The sequence below is a fragment of the Myotis nattereri genome, assembly GCF_964212035.1.
Source record: "Myotis nattereri genome assembly, chromosome: 3".
NCBI classification, from domain to species: Eukaryota; Metazoa; Chordata; class Mammalia; order Chiroptera; family Vespertilionidae; genus Myotis; species Myotis nattereri.
Genome location: NC_138077.1, coordinates 127,448,189 through 127,462,664, shown reverse-complemented (window position 1 = coordinate 127,462,664; position 14,476 = coordinate 127,448,189). Strand labels below are relative to the sequence as shown.

The 14,476-nt window shown below is 40.7% G+C and overlaps 1 protein-coding gene across 1 annotated transcript in view; it reads right to left on the bottom strand.

The window, feature by feature from the left end:
• DSP (desmoplakin) overlaps positions 1–10,627 on the bottom strand; it is a 30,491-nt gene extending 19,864 nt beyond the window's left edge. Inside the window, exons 1-7 of the mRNA XM_081086430.1 lie at positions 10,606–10,627; positions 8,063–8,211; positions 7,180–7,354; positions 3,874–4,002; positions 2,371–2,421; positions 1,334–1,495; positions 760–864 (exon numbers count right to left, since the gene is read on the bottom strand). Of these exons, the coding sequence (XP_080942556.1) occupies positions 760–864; positions 1,334–1,495; positions 2,371–2,421; positions 3,874–4,002; positions 7,180–7,354; positions 8,063–8,133 (693 nt within the window). The 5' untranslated portion in view covers positions 8,134–8,211; positions 10,606–10,627. The remainder of the gene's footprint in view (positions 1–759; positions 865–1,333; positions 1,496–2,370; positions 2,422–3,873; positions 4,003–7,179; positions 7,355–8,062; positions 8,212–10,605) is intronic.
• Positions 10,628–14,476: the final 3,849 nt, after the last annotated feature.

Sequence of the window (14,476 nt, the reverse complement as noted above, 5' to 3'; positions counted from 1 at the left end):
GATTATTATGACCGGCCAGATTATTATGACCACCCCAACAGTACAATGAAATGAATTAGTTATGCAAATAATAATAATAATAATAATAATAATAATAAAACCTTGAGAGTATTTGCTTAGAAAGTTTTCAATATTCAGTATTTTTGGAAGTGTCAATGAAGTACTGATGGGGTGGTCATAATAATCTGGCCGGTCATAATATTCTGGCCACTCAGTGTAGATACCATTAGGAGTATTAGACAAAACATTCACCCAAATGGCAAAGCTAATGACCAATGAGAACAGACACTGGGGACAGCCCTGGAACAGGGTTCCTCCACCACACAAGCCCTTTTCCTAGACCATGGGAGGCCCAGGCACCCATGTGAGGGCCTGAGGGGCTTAAGGCAATGACTCTTACCAACTGATATGGAAATATTAAAAAAATTTTAACAACCAATATGACCTTATCAGCGCTACCAGCTAATGTCAGCCTTGAGCACAGCCCACAGAGGGCAGTCCAGGGCAGAGGTCAGCAAACTACAGCCCCACAGCTGGCCCACTTGCCTGCATTTATACATACAGTTTTATGGTCATGCTCATTCATTTACATATTGTTATGGTTGTTTTCACACTACAATGGCAGTTAAATAAGTTCAATAGACACCAAATGGCCAGCAAATCTACAATATTATTTGGTCCTTTCCAGAAAAAGACTGTCAAGCCCTGGTCTAGGTTCCCATTTTATCCTAATGAAAACATAAATCTCACGCCGCCTACCTCAATTTTGTCTGAAGCTGGATGCTGATTGAGGACAAGCTGGTCACTTTCTTGCTTAAGCTTATTGAGCTCTTTTTCCTTAACTTCCAGTTGACTCATGCGTATCTGTGAATGAACGAAAAACAAATCCTCAGGGCAAGTCACCAATGGCTCCCAGCATTTCCACCACAGGATGTTAAATACAAACTGCATCTGGAAATGGACACCATCAAAGAACCTCGTTACGTTTTCCTCAAGAATTCTGTCATTTTTAAGATGGGAAAGGACGTCTGACATCACTCAGTATGTGGCTGAGGCCAGCCTGGTGATAGGTCTCTCCAAATTCACACAGGTAAAGTGGCAGGTTTTAATGCGCCTGCTACTACGCTACACCACTCCAGGATATGTGAGAGAACTAATTCTTACACTATCTACATCTTCTGGGAAGTTAATGCATTGTCCCGCATAAGTCACTGAAAGGAATGGTTTTTCATGACCGTTTTAACAGGCTGAATTACAACGGGCTGATGAAATTATTGCGAGTCCATTCATTCCCGCCTCCAGGCGAGCATCTACTGCTTAGAGACAAGCTTACGGAGAAGGCCTCCTGTTTCTGGGCGATGTTGGTGTTCTTGTCACTCCAGTCATAGAGCAGCTCCTCCTCCTCGCAGTCGTTGATCCACATGATCTCTCGGGACGTGGCCTGGATGATGTTCTGCAGCTGTCGCAGGTGATCCATTCTCTCAAAGGACGCTTTCTGCACGGGACATTCAAAAGCAGCATTAGGATACCTACATGCAGTTAATGGTATTCCCTGCAGATTTCACAGATACACCCATATGGTCCCTTTTAAAAAGAAAACCCACAAGAATCAGTAAAACATTAACCTCTTGCATTCACTGACCACCTGGTATGTGACCCAGCCAAACTTTCGAGGAGCAAGGGAGCAGTTTTAGATTCCCTGAAACAGCCGAATCCAGAAGGATCTTCGTTCAGATCCTGATATTTCGGTTCAATAATTAGTTTTAGACTATAACAGGGAAAACGGGATTCTTCAAGAGATAAATCAAGCTTTTTCTGCCCTTTCCTACACCCCCAAAATTTAGGCTGCCATCAGTCACACCCGGAACTAATAGAAGGGCCACTATTAGGCACATTATTTAAAAAGTAGCACTGCCAATAAGAAACTACTGAGAACGTGGAGATAGGGCGACACAGGCAGAAGAATGGAAATATAACTTCTTATGAGTCAAGTAATTGATTCAGAGTTTATCATGAAATGGTGACAATGGTCTGATAACCTGTCTAAGAAAAGCAAGCCTTGTTCTTGCCTACGCCTCATTAAAAGACTGCAATTCACCAGTGGAAAAGCTTTATTGCTTTAACAGCACACATGACTGATGTGACACTCGCAAGCCAAACAGCACTCAGTACTGTCTTCAGAAAAAAATCTTTTAAAATTCAGTTCTAATGGAAACCAGCAGTGGAAATATTAGCACCGTCAAGCCCCCAAGTGTGCTTGCAGAGTCCTGAGTTATAACACCGAGCAGGTGCCTTCCCCCAAGGCGGTGCCCCATGTTTATGGAGCTGCACTGAACGGAACACGAAGACTTCAGAAACAAGTTGGCTTACCAGCAGGTTTTCATACTCCTCCTCCAACTGGTAGATGGCAGATTTCTCACGCTAGAAGACAACAAACAGCAGATAATGATTTCATCCCCCTTGTGGGTTTGTAGAGAAAGAACAGTTCCTCCAAACTTCCTTTTTGTCAGATCCTGACTTTACATCGTTCGACAGACTGTTTTCTCTAAACCAGTGGTTCTCAACCTTCCTAATGCCGCGACCCTTTAATACAGTTCCTCATGTTGTGGTGACCCCCAACCATAAAATTATTTTCGTTGCTACTTCATAACTGTAATTTTGCTACTGCTATGAATCGTAATGTAAATATCTGATATGCAGGATATATTTTCATTGCTACAAATTGAACATAATTAAAGCATAGTGATTAATCACAAAAACAATATGTAATTATGTATGTGTTTTCCGATGGTCTTAGGCGACCCCTGTGAAAGGGTCGTCCGACCCCCAAAGGGGTCACGACCCACAGGTTGGTGACCCACAGGTTGAGAACCGCTGCTCTAGGAAATCTTTCACCCACAGGGACCTCTCCCCAGTTGGTGTGAAGGTGAACCCTCACTGGTCTGACAGTGCCATCTCCCCAAGCGAAGGCCTGATTTCTGTCACTTAAAGACTCATTGTTACATACTTGTAAAAGTTTGAAAATATGATTTAGGACTCCCTACACCTTAGGGAAAATTGGTCAGATACTCAAGTGGGCAAACGTAAGGCGAAAAAGAAAGCCAGGAAAAAAAAGGAGGATGAGTAACTCTGTTCTAAGAAAAAAGAAAAAAACAGTATGTTGCCCTGGCCTGTGTCGCTCAGTTGGTTGAGCATCATCCCATGCACCTTCCCGTTAGGGCACATGCCCCTGGTTGCAGGCTCGATCCCCTGTAAGGTGCATGCAGGGGGCAGCGAGTGGTGTTTCTCTCTCTCCCTCCTCCTTTCCTCTGTCTAGAAAAAATATATATTTTTTTAATTCTTTGAAAAAAAACATATAAAAGTCTGGGGGGAAACTGAGCGCTTAAAATCAAATGAATATTTTATGTTGTAATTCTCTACCTAGCTTTGAGTCAGTCCTTTTAGCAAAGGAAAGGTATCAGGATGAGACATAATTTCCCTCAATAGAGATACATTTTAATTACCACATAGAAAAGAATTCACCAAGGACATAAAACTGTATGACTGTTGGATTTTCTCTATTTGAAGAGATGCTCTGCATTCTGCAGAAAAGAACTACCACTCCCCAAAACACTCATTTACAAACTGCACACAAATGAGTGTTTGTATACCCTTAGCCTTTTGTTTAACTGCCCCCACCCAGTGTTAACGCAATCTCTGGTAGATCTATCTGATCCTACTTCCCCATTTATGAGATGGGATTTTTAAAAATTTCCAGTCATTTGGGAAAGTAATCATAGACTATTTTTTCAGACAGAACTGGCTGGGATCAAGTAACTACACAATCCCTCACTATGCTTTTTGGAGACTCTAAAGTGAAACATTTCAAAGTACCAGGTCGGCTTTAATTTTGTCCAGTTGCCAGCGGTAGTCTCCGATAGCATTGTGGATGCTCCTGTGGCTGGCGATGTGCTGCTCCACTGAGGCCAGGTCCACGCCCCAGGAGACCATGTCCATCTCCGCCTGCCGAGGGAGAGAGAGTGCCCTTCATTTCTGATCCTGTGCATCGGACACACCTTACCTACAGTATCAGGGGTCAGAGTGCCAGGGTCACACATAGATCCACTCAGATCAAACTGAAGATGGAAATATTCAATGTTGAAACCAAAATAAATGTTTTTAAAGGCTTGGGATTTCCAAACAGCTAAGAGGGGTTGCCGAATACTTCCCTCAACTTGTCTGACCCCCAGCTCAAGATGGGCTGAGAGGTGATTCATAAATGAGATCCTTGAAGCATAGATGATGTCCTCTGAAGAAAAAAGTCTACATGTGCATATGCAAGTGGCATATGTACGCACGCGCGTGTGTGTGTTTGTGTGTGTGTGCACCTGTGTGTGTGTGCAATACCTATGTGCCACACCTAGCATATAGTATGTCATAAAATACTGATAAGTTTCTATGATTAGTCATTTTAAAATGGGCATCAAAACAACCATATACTACTTCCCAAGCTAAAGAGGTAACCTAAAAGTATTTTTTGTTGTTTTTCTTTAACTTGTTTTTGATTAATATAATTTGTTTGACTCTTTAAATTCAGCATTCACTGGATACCTTTCAGGATACAAAACTACCTATGGCCCATTTCAAAGAGAAGTTACAACAAATACTCAATGCCTGACCTTCAATTAATATTGGTAACATTGAGATTGTGGATTTATATTAGCTTTTTAAAAATTAAATCTAACTTCCTATTTTGTCTCCACCGCTTCAAATTTAAGAATGTCCCATAATAAGAATCAAACACATTGTTCCACAAATTTCATACTGTGGCCAGACTATTATCTCATCTTTCTTTTGCATGAGCTCATGTACATTTCCAAATCACCTGTGTCATCTCCAAGACATGCCAAGGGCAAACATTCCAGGCTCGTATTACAGCAAGAACATAACACATGTTGTTCTACGCCACATCCGTGTTCTAACATACTTGGCAGGCTTTCAGAAAGGGGAGCCATTTCAGAGTCAGACAACTGAAATCTACCCAGGACTTTGACCCTTCTCTCCCACAGCTCACTTTGGGTTTAACAGAAACAGGTGAGTGCACTGGGAAGTTGATAAGATGACCAGGCTCCTGCTCAAGCCCCTCATTACCAACCTTGTGTATAGTATCTGATTGGTCCATCAGCACAAACACAAATCGGGGAAACAAAACAAAAGCCTGGCACAGGAGATGTGTGACTGCCTACTCATTGTGCTGCTGGGGACACTGTTCCCTTATCAGCTGGGCCCTGTGGCTCAGTCTCCTGGGACAGAGAGGAAGAATGCAAACTATGCTTTGGGAAAGAGGGATAAGAGAAAAGGGGCCCAAATGAATCCCAGAGCAAACCAGCAATATATGATAAAACTGCACATTCTTTTGAAAACACAGGGGCCATCTGATCTGAAAAGCATGGCTCATCCACTGTTAGAAAGGCTCCCTACTCCATGACAGACAACTGAGTCCATGTAATATGCCATTTTCCAAAATTTTTAAATGTTGAGCCTTTGCTACAAAAAAATTCTTACAAAGATACACCCAACATGAATACAAAAAATGACAAATTCCGAGTTGTCATTTTACATAACTGTCATAGGAAAAAGAAATTAGGGAATTGGACGTTTCATAATTTGGTTCAAAGGTGTTTAACCTAACATCGCAGATCCTTAAGTCCTATTAAGCCTTCCTTTGACCTCTCCATTTCCCAGGTACTGAAGTGCCACCCCTTCCCCAGTCCTATCTGAGCAGGATTTTATTACAGTTCAAACGCAGTATTTAATCCTACTCTTTTCTGCATAAAAATTTGGCATTTGGATATGTTTTCTTCAATAATATTCATTTTCAGGGCCATGGAACATAATTTTTGAAACGATAATCTCTGGCATGGTGCCAATACCTATAAAATGCTCAAGAAATGTGTATTCAGAGATTAGAAGGGAATTTCACAATGTATACAAATGTTTAATCACTATGTTGTAGATCTGGAACTTATATAATATTGTATGTCAATTATACCTCAACTAAAAAAAATTAGAAGGGAATTTGAAAACATGCAATTAGGCTTGTATTTAGGTATCAGGGATTAATAACTTAACTTTTATCCTACCTCCTGTAATAGTGTTATATAGCCCTTATAATAAGTGGGAGAAAAAGTAACAAATGACTATTTAGTCCCCTAAGCCCTCACCACTTAGGAAAATACACATACAAAAAATTTTAGGTTGTCAAGAGATTTTCGAACCACTGCTAAATTGGTCCAAGAACGAGTAATAAAAGCAGTGTTTCTTACCACCACAACCACACTGCACAACAAACAATCTCCCCGCAACTTATCATTCTAACATATCCACCTTCTCAAGAGAAGGATGCTTCACTAGTGCAGGTTTTCATTATAAAATTCCCATCGACCTGATTATGGCACATTTCTACTGCCACCTGTTCATTACAGCGCATAATTACCACATAAAACAACAAAATAGTAATTAACATTGAAAAATACTTTGTAGAAACTCCGGTTCTCGGGAAGGCTCTGCACCCTTGTGTTGCCATGACTTCACTTTACTCCCACACACAGGGACCTGGGATTGCACAAGACAGCTGACACTTCAAAATATGAGGTGAGCAGCCAGTGAGTCCAAACCAGAATATCCAGTTTTAGCCAGTTTCCAGCTCCTTCAATTTTGTTAATATTTTAAATGAGCCTCCACGACATTCTTTTGTTTTTTAAGTACCTATCAGCAACACAGAGGAGATCAGCTACCACTCAAGGAGATCAGTGTAGTGTGCTAGCACATGAAGTCCCACAACAGATGATTTTCCGGTTGTGCACAGAAAGAGCTAGATAGTCAAAATCTACTACTTAAATTATCCCTGTCAAATATTACCTGTGTGGTAAAGTTTGGCTATAGAGCAATAAGGCTAATTCTCTGAGCCATACCAGGGGTAAAGAACTGACAAGTTTCATACATTTCAAAATAGAAGCCCACTTTCAAATTGTATAGGAGGAAAATTCCAAAAGGAGCAAGTCGTTGCTGCCAGCTGAGAGCCAGCACACCCACTGTGCTCCTGACTGCCAGGGCTGCCCCTGCCCGGTCCATACCCCTGGCCTACAGACTTGGGACGTTTGAGAACAGCCCGTGTCCCTCTGGAAGCTGCTTACTCACCCTCTGCTGCCTCATCCACCCCAGACATTCGCTGGTGAGGCGCTTGGTGAATTCATCCCACCCGGAGCCGCTCTGACAGGTGTACCCTCCACCACCCTTGGAGCTGGCCCTTCGGACTCGAGGGACGCTGATGGCTTTGTACAGGGCCCGCATTTGCTCCTGGAGCTGCAGTAGTCTGAAAGGAAAGGAAGACAATTATCCCCGCACAGGAAACAGCCCAGGAAAACACCCCTTTTCTGAGTCTCCTTTGTGTCAGTGTAGAGGCCACAAATGTTTTATTTGAAGAATATTTTTTCTCTACCACTTGATGTGAATCTTGATCACATACAAAAACATAAATACAGGGTATTATGATACTCAAAGCCTGAAATATCATAGAACATGCCTTGGCTTTGCCTAACCTGGCCACAACTTCCGCTTTCTCATGAGTTTCACCGTGGGAATTTTGAGAGCAAAATTCCAGGTACCCTGAGAGCAAAATCAGGCTGCACATCTCTGCTTCAAACTGCATTTCCAACTCTAGGACTCTCAATTTTGTTTTCATTAAACTGAGCTTGACTTGCTATCAGACTCTCAGAAGACAAGTGTTGTGCCAAAGGCCTTTGCTGTCCCCTCAAGAGAGGTACAATGAACTCAGCTCTTCAAAATACACACACTCTTAGGCAGGTCTGTTCAATTCTCATGGCAACTTTGTGATTCCACAAAAGATGAAGGTGGTGATTTTAGTCACTTTGGATCAGAGAGACATAAAGATGCAAAATACCAAATAAGCGAGCCTGTCCTTGTGAATATCGGTGCTTCTTTCAAGAGAAGACCTGGGTCCCAAGATTGAGTGGAACTGGCTGTGTGACATTCTCCCGCATTCGTGCTCTCTGGGGAATACCTTTTCTGATAAGCATCGCAAGGCTGGCCCATCTGCCGCATCTCTCTGATCAAGCTATCCGTAATTTCCATCTGGTCATTGGCCTGAGCAAAACACTCATCCAGTTCTCTGCTGCGAGCCAGCTGTATTCCATCTCCATATTTCAGTTCCTAAAAGAAAGGACATGAGAGGGTCTTTAGCCAAAACCTGTGGACCATACTTTAAATCTTCACTGGGCTTGTAAAAGTGTATTTACAGATTGCTGATCTTTCCCTCTCTTCTGCATCTTAAATGCCTATCTTTCATATTTACACACAACTCTCAGCTAATGGGAATATTTCTGAGGTAAGAACATGGCGCCATTACACTGGCTAAGGTCTTTCACACACAAACTAAACTTTTGCTGCATCTTATGAGAAAATGTTTCAGTTCTTAAAAAGAAAACTCTCTAGAACCCACTGCATTCAGACAAGGGATTTCCTGGTTTGGATGATGCACTGATTATGTGAGATGTCACCTTGGAGGAAACTGAGTGATGGGTACCCAAGACTTCTTGTGAATCTAGAATTATTTTGCAATAAAAAGGTTTTTTTAAAAAAGGAAGCTTCCTCTGTTCACATAGAAAGGCTGATGCTTCAGTGCCGTACATACATGAGATTGACCTAGAATTTTGGAATTGCTGCTTTCATTCGGCTTCAGCCAAATGACCCTTATTTCTCTGAACAGAAGTGTTAGTGGACATGGTACATTTCCCTGACATCACTGCGCCTCAGTGCATATAAATATGAGAACACAATGCTATGTAAATCTGTGGAAATACATGTAAAATGTATCCATAGCCATCGCAAACTGTCCAGGACTGGGTGTGAATGTGTTCAAAGTGAAGTCCCTAGTGCCCCTGCTCAGCTTTCTGTAAAGGAATCATGTGAACATTTTTTAAAATACATTTTTTATTGCTGATAGTATTACAGATATCTCCCATCCCCCCTCCCCTCTTTACCTTTCTTCTCCGAGCCTCTACTCACCCCCCCCCCCAGGTCTTCACTACCCTATTGCCCATGTCCATGGGTTATGCATGTAAGTATTTAAGTTCTTTGGTTTATCTCTTCTCGTCCCCCCGACCCCACATCGAGGTATATCAACCTGTTCCATGCCTCCATGCTTCGGATCTTATTTTGTTGATCAATTCATTTTGTTCATTAGATTCCAAAAAATAAATGAGATCATATGATATTTGTCTTTCCCAGACTGGCTTATTTCACTTAGGATAGTATTTTCAAGGTCCATCCATGCTGTCCCAACGGGTAAGAGATCCCTCTTTTCTACAGTTGCATAATATTCCATAGTGTAAATGTCGCACCGCTTCTTTATCCAATTGTCTACCGATGGGCACTTGGGCTGTTTCCAAATCTTAGCTATTGTAAATAACACTACTATGAACATAGGAGTGCATACATTCTTTTTGATTGGTGTTTTGGGGTTTTTAGGATATATTCCCAGATGTAGGATCACTGGATTAAACAGAAGTTCCATTTTTAATTTTTTGAGGAAACTCCATACTTCACGTGAACATTTAGAGGTGTGTATTTCAAATCAGGTACTTGAAACAGCCAGAACTAGAACAAAGTTGGTTTGCTGAGCCCCAAATACCTTTTTACATGGATTAAAGTTGTCTTTATAACTGGAAAAAATAAACCAGAACAAGAACCCATGCCTTATTTAAAATTAAGAAATTAGAACATTAAGATAGTCTTGAAAGAGATATATAAATTCATTTGATTAATCCCTCTTTTATTTAGCAGGGGTCCTGTGGGATGAGCCAGATTCCAGATATAGCCCATGCATTAATTAATGTTAGCATCAAGGAGACTGAAGAGGTACTATAAATTGGGAAGGAATGGAAAAAGTGGCTTTGGCACCATCATTTTTAGCCTGTTTTTAGCAAACTCAGAGTTAATGTGAATATTACCATCTTTTAAAATAAACACTTTAAACAGGAAGAGCATCATGGGACCCGTGATTTCTAAGCTTGTTCCAATGGGATTATAGCTTTCTCAGTAACATCAAGGAATATCATAAGGCTTTCATAAATGTTACCATTTTTTTCCTCAAATTTCAATAGTTTATTTTAACATATAGTTTCTCAAATAAAATTGTTTTTACAATATGGTTATTTCCTCCCCCCCCCAAAAAAAAAATTATTAAATTGGTGGTGTACATCACAATGCAGTGACATACAGCATTTCTAGGAAAAGAAAGTATTAAAAAATAAATGACAACAGGTTGCTGCAATTTCAACAGGTTGTTGCAATCTGCAGTGCAAACATTTGTTGAAAAAAAAAAAGTGTAAAAACTGGTTCCCATTGTTAAACCAACATTACAAGCAGGTTAAGAAGATATACATCGCTATCTCGTCTGTTTTGAAAAGATAATCTCCAAACACTGAGTGAAGGCGGGCAGTGAATAAGGACGCACAGGTGAGGGCGCACAGGTGAGGGCGAGGAGAGTAAGCCAACCGGGAACAAAACGGGGCGTGGGTGATACTTGAGAAAGAGAAAGCTTACCGGCTGCACAATCAGCTCAGCCCGCATCAAGCAATCTGAGCAGTTCTGCAGGAGCTCCTGGATGGTGTTCTGGTTCTGGTGCCTGGATATCGTTCCGGTTTGACTGATGAGACAAACACAACGAAGCAGGCATGAATGATTTTTTCAATTCTGAAATAATTTCAAACTTTCAGAAAAGTGGCAAAAATGAGTCAAAACACTCCTGCAGTCCCTTAGCCCAGATTCCCCAATTGTTAACATTTGCTGAGTAACCTTTTTCCCCCCTCTCTGTATGTAAGTGCATTTATACATTTTTCTGAACCATATGAGAACAGTCATGTCCCTTCAACCCAAAATATTTCAGCATGAAATTCCTAAGAATAAAGATACTCAACTATATAACCACAGTATAGTTCTCAAATCAGAACATTTAAAATGGATTGAATACTAGTTTCTACTCTACAGAACTTTTTCAAATTTTTCTAATTAGCTCAATAATGACCTTAACACCAAGTTATTTATATGTGTGTGTGTGTGTATGCTTTTTTTTTTTTCCAGGTCCAAGGTCCAACCCAGAAATACTCCTTTGAGTTGTAAAAACACATTTCTGGCAGCTTCTCTATCACACCTCTTGCTTCCCTTCCACCACCACCACCACCACCCCCCCCCCTCTGACCCCCAATATCCATAAAGCCCAGCCCCCAAATCCCTGGGGGAAGACCTCAGAGCATAAAGGTGTTACTGGCAAGTCTGGCTATAGGAAATAGTAGGAGATAAGAGAAAAGCTTATTCAACGAAAATACTTTCTGTAATCACAGTGAAAGAAAACAGCAGTAAAGAAATAATGGTGTGAAGAAAGTGATGGATATTTAAGCATCTTTAATGCAAAAAACAAGCCACTTTTCCTTTCAAGATGATCCTAGAATATTTTTCTCTACAATGATGCTCATCCACATGTACATGTCAAATGAAGCACTTTTCTGGAAGAGGTGTGATAGAAACCTTAAAACAACAGTGGTGCTTAAGAAGAAAGATCATAGATGTTCCATATTTTAAAGAAAGACATTACAGGAATTTAATTTGCACCAGATGTAAGTAAAAAGAGCAAGGTATAATAACACAGTCTGACTTTTAATTTGCCTGGATACATTATGCCGCAGCACAGCCTACTATAGTTCAGTTTAAGACAGATTTAAAGCATATTAAATTATTGTTTGATGATCGGGAAAAAGCCTCATGAACGGGCTACAAGAGGCCTGAGTCCCTCGTGAGACGTCACAGCCACCCAGGCTTTTGGCCAGGGCCGCCTGTAGATGAAACTGATTGATGCCCGTTTCATGTACGGGATTTTCTCTTTTGTGCGTCTGTGTCTGTGTCTGGGGTGGGTATGTCTGTCAATGTTTTAAAGAAAGAATTTCAATGTTTGAAAAAAAGAGTTTGAAAAACACAGGCTGTGCTATGCATACTTGGGGTAAAATCACAAGAACATGGGAACTTCTCCCACCAGGCCTCACTCTGTGTCATTTCACATCAGGAAGCACTCATCGACTTTCTCTCTCCACCACCCATGTGGTCCCTCCCTGCAAGCAAGGCTCCCCAACAAGCCAGCACTAGCTGAGTGTGTGTGGGTGAGGGCCCAAGCTTTCCCTGGGAACCACTCCCAGGTGATGACATGGCTCCTCCAGGCAGGCCCAGGCGATGTGCCGATGTGCCGCCTGCACTGCCCACCTATCAAAACCAGGTCACCACACCCCCCATGAATGCAGTCAGTCTTTCTTCCACTCAGAATTACACGGGAAACCTGGCACACTTCTTGTCCCGCTGAGATATAAACAGGATTGCTTCGGTTGTCTAAACTTGCACAAAATTCCAATTGACTTAGAACCAGGACACGTTCCAAAATGTACTTATTATAAAATAGAGGGGAGAAATTCAAGAGACAGGAGAAAAACTTCAGAAATACAGAAACCTCATTGAGAACCTTAGGATGGATAAGGGATTAGGAAGGTCCTGTGTAATTACATTTGTTTTCTTTCATTGAAGGGAGATGAGAGTAGCCTTTCTTCTGAAACATTTAGTAATTCTGTTCAGCTATTTGGTTTACAGGGTAACTCCCACAAAGATTGCCAGTCCCTAGGACATAAGTGAAAGGGCTATCCCTTAGCATAATGGAAAGTCCAAGCTTCTTAAATGATTTAATAATATGCACTCCTGCAAAACTATCATAAACCGAGCTATTAGGCAGAGGCAGATGGGGGAAACTGGGTGAGGAGTATGAGAACTCTCCAGTATCTTTGCAACTCTTCTATAAATCTAAAATTATTCCAAAATAAAAATGTATTTTAAGAAAGAGAGACCAACTCAGCTGTGAATGAATATACCAAAGTGTACATATGTCTTTTTAAAGCCAGTTTATGACTAAATTCTTTTGACAACAAAATATAAAACTCACCAGCTTCTTTTTACCCAGTTTCTAGAGTAGTTAGTTACAGGACACTTAACTGTATCCAGGAAAAAGAAAGGTGAGGCAATTAAAGGTTGGTTTAAAATAGTGAACTTTCCACATTTTTCTTTTTTTGGTTCCATCCAACTTTTAGAAGACATTCCTACTTCTAGAGAGAGCAGTTGACATGTCTATTAAGATAAGTCATCTTATCTGCTTCCCCTCACTCTCATGCATATGAACTTAAAAAACAAACAAACTTCATATGCTGTTAATAATACTAAAAAGAATTATTCATGCTTACTGAAGGAATTGCATAAGTTTATCACACATGCCCTTGATATCCATGAAAACCCTATGGGTTTTGCTTGACATTTTAGTAAACAGATTAATAACTATGTAGAAAAGAGGAATTGAATGCACAAAAAATGTAATCCCTGAAAGGGTCAAAAAATGGAAAGCTAACGTGTTAGAACAATGTAATGAGGAATCTTTGGTATTGCTATTTGTCTACAGAAAACTATGATCTGATTAACCGAATTTCATCTTATGCATAACTTCTGAAGACTGTGTCTGGTCCTTAAAGCAACACCTACCTCTCCCGTCTTTCATCTGTCAGAATCTCACTTCAGTCTGAGAGTGGCTAAGGACACCCTTTGGAAGCTGCCTAGGTGAGAGAGGAACCTTTTGAAGAGCTCAGTCATCAAAATGAAATGGAGGAAGGGAGACACAGGCCCTGAGGTTTAATGACTGAGGGAAAGACAACCCACCTTCACATTTCAGTTTGCTGCCTCAGCCCATTGAAGAACCCACACAGAACTGGCTGCACTCAAATCAAGGAGGAAGTGCAGAGAGAAAGAATTTTGACCTAGGGGGTCAGTCGGGTGTCAGACACCCAACACTGTGCAGAGCTGGATTCTTCAGCATGACAGCCACGAGAGGTTGCTTCAGGGAACATTGCATTTTTTTGTAAGTTGTGTGTCTTTTGAAAATTTGTAAGTCACATCCTATTTTTATTGACCTCATTACATGTTAGATTTTTTTTTTTAATCTCAGAAATTTTCTAGACCTCAGTTTTTCATCTGTTAGGCTACGCGGTATCTAAAATTTCTCTAGCTCTTGCTTTCTATAACTCTATTTTATAAAACTCATTCCTCCTTTGAAAGTAATCCAAAAGTCTATGTTCTGTCTAATGATAGTAAGTTTCCACTTCAATTCATATACTGAGTGTACTTTAGGAAAATGCAAAATTCTATCAAATGTGAAAAGATAATTTTTAAATAAATGAACTTATTGAACAAGTGTAAGGATTTTAAAAATCTCTTGCCTTGAAGAAATTTTCAGTGTTGGTACATATAGGTGTTAGGGTTGCAGAGATTTTAATCCATGTTAGGATTGAACTAACAAACTCGAAGTTCAATTTTTAAATCCCATTTCAGTGGCATGAAG